Source organism: Salvia hispanica, chromosome 2, assembly GCF_029641045.1.
Source record: "Salvia hispanica isolate PSC_SH4W2 chromosome 2, Shi_PSC_v1, whole genome shotgun sequence".
Lineage (NCBI taxonomy): Eukaryota > Viridiplantae > Streptophyta > Magnoliopsida > Lamiales > Lamiaceae > Salvia > Salvia hispanica.
This window is the reverse complement of record NC_142693.1, coordinates 56,169,607-56,178,247: the sequence shown is the minus strand read 5'-3', so window position 1 is coordinate 56,178,247 and position 8,641 is coordinate 56,169,607. Positions and strand designations below refer to the sequence as shown.

General features: G+C 39.8%; 1 protein-coding gene and 1 pseudogene across 1 annotated transcript; both read left to right on the top strand.

The window, feature by feature from the left end:
- The first annotated feature begins 877 nt into the window (after positions 1 to 877).
- Positions 878 to 2,188, top strand: LOC125205229 (lignin-forming anionic peroxidase-like). The gene is made up of 3 exons (XM_048104059.2): positions 878 to 1,147; positions 1,235 to 1,586; positions 1,676 to 2,188. The coding sequence occupies exons 1-3, from the start codon at positions 932 to 934 to the stop codon at positions 2,059 to 2,061; spliced, it is 954 nt and encodes a 317-aa protein (XP_047960016.1). The 5' UTR covers positions 878 to 931; the 3' UTR covers positions 2,062 to 2,188.
- Positions 2,189 to 4,486: 2,298 nt separating this feature from the next.
- LOC148932695 (lignin-forming anionic peroxidase pseudogene) lies at positions 4,487 to 5,483 on the top strand (annotated as a pseudogene).
- The last annotated feature ends 3,158 nt before the right edge of the window (positions 5,484 to 8,641 follow it).

Genomic DNA, 8,641 nt, shown 5'->3' with positions numbered 1-8,641 from the left:
GGCCGTGAACTCGAAATCCTTTCAAGAGGTATTATGCAAGTTGAGTATCGGAAACCCCGTTACTTAACTTGAGGGGGAGTGTTAGAAGAAAATTACGGAAGATCTCGCCATATCTGGAGGAAGATACTCGAGATTATTCTATACCAATCATAGAAGATTTGAATCATGTAATTAATGGTAATTAGGTTTTCCTTGTATAGTTTTTCCTAAGCCTATTTATAGTGCCTAATGTACAAAGTCACATATCAATGAATAATAGAATTACTCCCTTTACCGATCCCAATCTCTCTTTAACACTTTCTTTGCTACATAAGTCGTATTATTACAATTATAACAACAAATCATTAATTGACATACATGAAAGTCCACTTGAATAAAATATTCAAAAAAAATATAATCTTCTGGATGGAAGAATTTGGAGACTATCGGAATTATTAATTAGATCGGGTGATATATATACATGTATTAGTCTACATGTTAAATTTTATGCGTACAAAGTAATATGCCTACTAACACCGAAAACTGATTCAGAATAAGTGTACTAGAGAATTTTCAACTCCAATAATATACTTAATGAGTGGAGACCACAATTTATTTGAAATATCATACATGCTCTTATTATTAATTATCCTATACCACTACAATTTAAAAAACGTCGCAACTCGTGGTGGGACCTATTAGAATTTTCAAAGCAAAGAAAATCAGTTTTAAGGAAAAGTTGGCATTTGAAAAATATTGCAATACAAGTATACAACATCAACTTACTGTACGTAGAAAAAATGACTCGTCCATGCAAAAGAACTAGTCTCGTTTTACGGCACTTCATCATTCAAATTATTTTCCCCTATAAATAGAGCTAATTAACAATCTCTTCAATCATCATTCCTAACTTCTTGGTATCACTCAACATCATATACACATACGTAACACCATGAAGATTTCAATCAACCATTATTATTATTATTTTGCAACACTTGCTATACTCTTGGTCGTGCCATCCGATGCACAACTATCTTCGACTTTCTACGACAGTACATGTCCCGATGCGCTGAGTACAATCCGAACCTCCATCAGGCAGGCCGTAACCAACGAGCAGAGGATGGCGGCCTCCCTTGTTCGCCTCCACTTCCACGATTGCTTCGTTCAGGTACTATATATACCTCATTCATCTAATATTCTTTCTCATAATTAATTTATTTATTATGATTAATAATTTATTTTGGTAAATAATTAGGGGTGTGATGCATCAATCCTATTGGATGATACCACTGGAGAAAGAGCTGCATTGCAGAATGGCGATTCGGTTAGAGGTTTCGAGGTGGTGGAAGACGCGAAGCAGGCGGTGGAGGCGGTATGCCCCGGGGTGGTGTCGTGCGCGGATGTGCTGGCAGTGGCGGCGCGTGATGCAACGGTGGCGGTTGGAGGGCAGTCTTGGACAGTGAATCTAGGGAGGAGGGATTCCCCAGCCGCCGCCACTAGAGCGCTCGCTGAAAACGATCTACCTAGGTTCACCGATCCTCTCCCAACCCTCATATCCAATTTTGAAAACAAAAACTTAAACGAAAGGGATTTGGTTGCTTTGTCAGGTAAAACTAGGGTTTTCATATTTTCAATTTCAACATTTAATTTATAGATTGATCAGCTAATTAATTAATTGGAATGGAAATTTTTGCAGGGTCTCATACGATTGGGCAAGCACGGTGCGTGACTTTCCGGGACAGGATCTATGGAAACGAGAGCATTGACCCAGACTTCGCGATCACGCGGCGGCGCAACTGCCCTGAAAGCGGCGGCAACGGCAATCTGGCGCCGTTGGATGAGGTTACTCCGAACAGCTTCGACAACACTTACTTTAGGAATCTGCAAAGTTTAAGAGGTCTGCTGGAATCGGATCAAGTTCTTTTCAGCGGAGGATCGACTGACAGCATTGTGCAGGAATACATCGACAATCCTGACAGATTTTTGTCGGATTTCGGCTCCGCCATGATAAAAATGGGGGATATCGAACCATTAACTGGTGGAGCTGGGTTAATTAGAAGGACATGTGGTTCCAGTAACTGATATACAAATCAAAATTTAATGTTTTCGAAATTCGAATAATTTCTTGTTATATACATAACGTGTGTGATCAGTTTGTTATCATCATGTAACTCATGTTTGTTACTAAGTCAAAATATAAGTTTTTCAATGATACGTTGTCTTTTATTTGATCGAAAAATTGGTACTGTTGAGACTTGGAGAATCCATTATATATTTGCATAATATCGGCAAACATCTGGTAACTTTTTCACTATTTCCAATGTTCATTATTAGATTGTTGGCAATTGAAACTAGAAAAATAACATATAATTGTCCCACATCGGTGTTAAGACAAAACTGAAACTAGTATATAAATCTCATAGGCCACTCCTTCTATCACCTATTGGTTTTAGGATGAAACCCATGAATTTCTACCATGGTAGCAAAATAGATTAATTATTATACCGATATCTGGGTCAAGACAAAACTGTTTTTACTACTATTATTTATACTCATTTATTATTTTTCTTCAACAAAATAGAATAATTACCTACAAAAGTTAATTAAAATTTAGTTTAATTGCGAAAAACCTAAAAACGAACAAAAAACCCAAAATATAATGCATTAAAAATCAAAGTAAAACAAATGTATTTGACTATCAGTGAATGATGTTTAAAAGTCAAAGGGGCATTTTCTTAATTCCAAATGTTGTACAATTCAACAATTGTAGCAAAACCAATTTAAATTGCTCTCAAGTCATAACAGCATCAATTTTCAGACTCACTAAACATCAAGACATTAAGGGTGCGTTCAATACCATGGAATTCAGGTTTTGAAATTGGAATTGGAGTCTCGAATTCCAAATCTGTTTTTCCATACCACAAAAATATGTTGATTTGCAATTGAATTTCAATTCTACAATTCCAATCCCATATACTCCCTCCATCTTTTATGTGAATCCAGGTGTTCACAATCATAGTATACAACGATATTGAGGGTCATGGATTGATTGAGGTCTGAGAAGAGGCAGACACATCACAAGAAACCAAGTGGAACTGGAGTCTGATTCAACAATAATTTTCCTATCAAGATTACTTCCAAATTTTCGACTCTACAACCTCCATTATCTTCTTCTTCGAAAGGGCTCCACGTGAATACCTTACATGCCCCAATCGGAGACCGAGAGGAGAAGATATAGCCTTTTTATTTGATCTCATCGTGCCTTCAGGAGTTAGGGGTTTAGGGTTATAAGGGACTTCGATCCTAGGACCTAATCTACAGGTTTCTCACTTCAATAGGGAGTTTAATCTATAATTGTGATCGACTTAATAACTCTAGTGACACTAAAAGGTCAGACAAATAGATTGGATAAGAGCTTAGAATTGTGCATCGGATCCTTGAGTTCTACTACATTTTCTCCATAGTATCTTTTCACGATCTTGTTTACTTATTTTTATTTGTTACTTGCTCATTATATGCTTTTATTAGTTGTAAGAACAAACCAAATCATTTCGATTGTCTAGATAGTAGTTAATGTTTGTTCATGGTACTTAAGTTGATACAATTCGTCTATGTGGGATACAATATTCTTGCTTATTAATTGTTGCACTAGCCTCGTACATTTGCGGGTATTGCTTATGTAATAATAAGTTGAGTCACCTCTCTCTACCCGAGCGCAATTATCTTGGAAGAGATGATACCGATGTGCCCTTGCTGCTTCTCTACGATCTATTGATGGATAGTTTCTTACCATGAGTTTCGTGTATGAGGAAAACCCAAAGTGAAGTTCAAAATTTTTTGGTTTAATTTCTTTGAAATTATAAAGTTACGAATAATTTGTTTTCAAATTTTGAATTTAGTTTGGTTCTTTGATCAAATTTGTATTTAATTTGAGTTTTGTATCCAGTTTTTCAACGAGTGGGCTTTCTGTTCAGTATTCCAATTCAGTTAATTTTCACAAAAAAATGCAGTTTACGTTGTGAGTGATATTTGAGAGGGGAATGGGAAATGAATGAATGTAGACATAGGCTTAACTCATCATGTTAGTTTATGCAATGAATGAATGTAGGTGTGTAGGATGGGGGCAGACCCCCAATATATGTTTCATTCAAATATCCACATTGCAAAATGACAATTGGGCATCGTCAACTAGTCCTCCTATGGTGCCGCTGGACTGGATTTGTAGCTACTGAGTTCTGAGTCTTTTCGCATATTGGTTGAATCAATCAAAAGCAACAATTGACAATGTTGATGTGGGATATATATCTCACCATGATAAGGATAAGGATAAGGATAAGATGAAGGCTTCCCAATCACCACCTTACTGTAGGAAACTGGAAGGTATACACACAACATATTATTAATTGACATTATACATGAAAGTCCACTTGAATAAAATATTTCCAAAAAATGCAATCTTCTGGATAGAAGAATTTGGAGACTACAGGAATTAATTACAAGTTATAATATGGCTAGTAACAAAAAAACTGATTCAGAATATGTGTACTAAAGAATTTTCAATTCCAATAAATTTATTTGAAATATCATACATGCTCTTATTATTAATCATCTAATACCACCACAATTTTAAAAACGTCGCAACTCGTGGTGGGACCAATTAGAATTTTCAAAGCTTGGCATTTGAAAAATATTGCAATACTCACTACAAAAAAAAAATCGTAATTTGGGGATGTGATGGATCAATCCTATTGGATGATAGAACTGCATTGCAGAATGTTAATTCTGTTAGAGGGTTCGAGGTGGTGGAAGCTGCAAAGCAGGCGGTGGAGGCGATATGCCCCGGTGTGGTGTCGTGCGCGGACGTGCTGACAGTGGCGGCGCGTGATGCAACGGTGGACAGTGAATCTAGGGAGGAGGGATTCCCCCGCCGCCGCCACCAGAACGCTTGCTGAAAACGATCTTCCTAGGACCACCGATTGGGCAAGCGCGATATTGCGTGATTATCCGGGACCGGATCTACGTCAACGAGAGCATCGACCCGAACTTTGCGATCACGCTGCGGCGCAACTGCCCTCAAACCGGCGGCGACGGCAATCTGGTGCCGTTGGATGGGGTGACTCCGAACAGCCTCGACAACAATTTAGTTTAGGAATCTGCGGAATGGGAGAGGTCTGCTGCAATCGGATCAAGTTCTTGTCAACAGTACTGTGCAGGAATACATCGACAATCCTGGCAGGTTCTCGTCGGATTTCGGCGCCGCCATGATCAAAATGGGGGATATCGAACCATTAACTGGCGGAGCTTAGAAGGACATGTGGTTCCAGTAATTGATTATATACATATTAAAATTTAATGTTATCGAAATTCGAATAATTAATAGAATGTGTGCTGTGATCATCATCGTCATGTAACTCATGTTGTTACTATGTCAAAGTGTATTATCAGTTTTTCAATGATACGTTGCCTTTTATTTCACAATAGTTATTTGTTTGTTTTCATATTCAATCCAGAAATTGCTGCTATTGAGACTTGTAACCATTATCGTGCATAATGTTTGCAATGCATCTACTGTAGTAGTAACGTTTTCACTATTTCGTACAATGTTCATTTGTTACATAACCGTATTACTTGTATTCATTTATTTCTTATACTTCCTCCGTCCAAAAAAAATAGGGCAATTGGTGTATGGCACGGGTTGTAATGTATAATTTGGTAAAAGTGAGGGAAGGGAAAAAAGTAAGAGGAAAGGGAAAAAAATAAGTGAGAAGTAGTGTTAGTGGAATGATGTGTAGGGTTATTATTTGTGGACGGCCAAAAATGGTAAATATACATTATTTTTTTTGGACGGAAAAAGTATAAAATAGATTAATTGCGTACAACCTAAAAAAGAAAAAAACCCCAAAAAATATATATTAGAAAACAAAGTAAAACAAAAGTATTTGGTTATCAGAGAATGATATTTAGAAGTCAAAGGGGGGTTTTCTTAATTCCAAATGCTGTACAAGTAATTAGCAAAACCAAGTTAAATTGCTTTCAAGTCTGAATAACATCAATTTTGAGACTCGCTCAACGTCAAGACACTAACGCCTTTTGGGATTGACCCAAAACTGAAGTATGCAACGGGGAACCACATTGCTGGCTATAAGAGCATCTACAGTGGGGCGGACGATGCGTCGGACGATGCATCATCCGTCGCACCTTCCGCTACTGTGGCATCGCGGATGATGCGACGCGTTTTTTATTTTTAATTGAATTTAATTTGCTTTACAAAACTTATATATATTCTCACTTTTTTCACTCATTTTTCACTTCTTTCACTCTCAAATTCACACTACATATTCTACACTTCAAACAAAATGAATCTCGGAGATTACCCAAGTCCGAATTGTCCGATGTTCGGTGGTGCACGATGGCCGGGTACAGAACCCGACGACTACCGGCCATTCGACACCAACGCCCAGTACGATCCCGAATTCATCACGGACTCGTACGGGCTGTCAGACATGGAGCCTTCTCCGAACCGCACACCCGCCGCCGCCGCCGCCGCTCCTCGCGGCCTATCCGCCGCCGCTGCATCGGGCTCCGCCACCAAGAAGAGGCGGCCCAAGGCACGAGCCCAGAAGTTGCCGCAAACGGCGGTGTGTGAAGAGTTCGCCCCGGGAAGGACGAACTACGTCGTGGACGAATCCTTCGTCTTGACAAGATGTTGGATTGATGTGTCAGAGGATCCGGTGTTCGCCAACAACCAGAAGGTTACGGCACTTTGGGAGCGCATCACCGAAAAATACAACGAGGCCAAGCCGCCCCACGCCTACAAGCGTCATAGGGAGCAGCTACGCAAGCACTGGGATCAAATAAAGAAGCAGGTCAATCTGTTCGTGGGGGAGTACTACAAGTGCGAGAGGGAGCAGGCCAACGGTGAGAGTCTGTCGGATGTGCGCGACAAAGCGGTGAGATCGTACACGTCATTGTACGGCGACTTCAAGCACTACCAGTCCTGGGTGATCTTGAAGGAGAAGCAGAAGTTCATTGGTGGTATGATTCCCCAATCGACGGCAGCGAAGAAGAGGGCGTCGAAGCGCACCTTCGCCGATTATACAAGCAGCGAGAGCGGCGCGTCTCCAATGGATCTCAACAATCCGGTGTTCGAGTATGAGAGGTACGGCACTCCGATATCCCGGCGTCCCCCTAGCATCAAGGCTGCCAAGGCCAAGGGCAAGGCCATGCCGCAAGCCCGGCCCCGAGTGCGACCCCGAGCGAGACTTCGGCTGCGTCGCATGCCTATACGGATTTGGTGGCCTCCTCCGACTACAGGACGTTGTTGGACGCGCACAGCGCCCTGATGCAGGCGACAACCCGGCTCAAATCGAAGACATCCAGCGGATGATCGATGGCCTCAGCCGCAGATTGGGACTACTCTAGACCGGATTTAGTGCACTTTTTTTTTTAATTTCTTAGTTTGTAACTTTTTTTTTTATTTCTTATTTTGTAACTTTTTTATTAATTAAGTAAATGTAGGATTTGCCTTAATTGTGTTGTTTTTATTTATTTATTTTTGCTTGATATATTTGCATAAATTATATAAATACAAAATAGAAGTAAAATGCTTAGGGCGTGCTTAGGGCGGTCTATAGTCCGCCCCATTGCAAGTGGAAGTGGCGGAAGATAAAATGCTGACATGGCGGTGCATAGGGCGTCGCTTAGGGTGTCCCACTGTAGATGCCCTAAGCGCTCACTTAACAACGAGCACAAGAGCGGTGATTTCTAAATGGCTCCTTTTTTATCGTGATTAGTCAATTTTGGATGAGTTAAGATGGAGAATTTGACGTGGAAAGTTGGATTATATCGTATTCATAATCTTAAAAGTGATGGTATCCGTGGGACACAACAATTCTTTTGGTCTGAAAGGATAGGCAATCCATCACTTTATGAAACTAAGAAATTGTACCGAGACACAATTAAACTAACAAAAATGCACTTAATAGCAAGGGACTCAAATATTACGATCAATAAACAAATACTCCATATAGAAATGCACGTACGTGAAGATGATGAGAATAGAATCAAAGAGTCGTAATGAGCATTAATCATTATCTATTAAATTAAGTTAATGAATAATGAAAACTGAAACATCAAGAAAACTGATACTCTTAGAGTATTTTACTAATATCTTTAAATCGTAGAAGATTGAAAAAAAAAGTGGATAGACTACCATTGGATGAATAAAAATCATATCAGCTCCAATTGCCTTGATCTCGATCCTAGACTGGACAACGCTCACTCACGCCACCACCAATCAAATTGCGCCACATAGGGCTAGCTGGCTCGCCACCCTCCTCTCCACAGCGTGATGCTTGGTGAGACGAGCCACCCGTAACGGGGCTCGGCCCGTCTCATCTCGGTGGCGGGTGCTCTTACTTATTTGCCCCCTTCCGTGTAAAATTTTAGCGTAAATAATTACTATGTCAGGCACAATCCCTTTCTAATTTTGCAAGTGAAAAAGCAATTTATATACTACCTCTTCCATCTCTGAAAATATAAATTACTATTAGTCCGTCCCTGAAAATTATGAATTTTCTGATTTTGGAAATCCCACTAAACTACTAATAATGTGTATCCTATACTTTCCATCACGCTTTCTCTTCATATTTTGGAGCATTAT

Coding starts and splice junctions, on each gene's coding strand:
- LOC125205229 (XM_048104059.2), top strand. CDS start 932: ATGAAGATTTCAATCAACCATTATTATTATTATTTTGCAACACTTGCT. Junction 1,148..1,234: donor TCCACGATTGCTTCGTTCAG/GTACTATATATA, acceptor GTAAATAATTAG/GGGTGTGATGCATCAATCCT. Junction 1,587..1,675: donor GGATTTGGTTGCTTTGTCAG/GTAAAACTAGGG, acceptor AAATTTTTGCAG/GGTCTCATACGATTGGGCAA.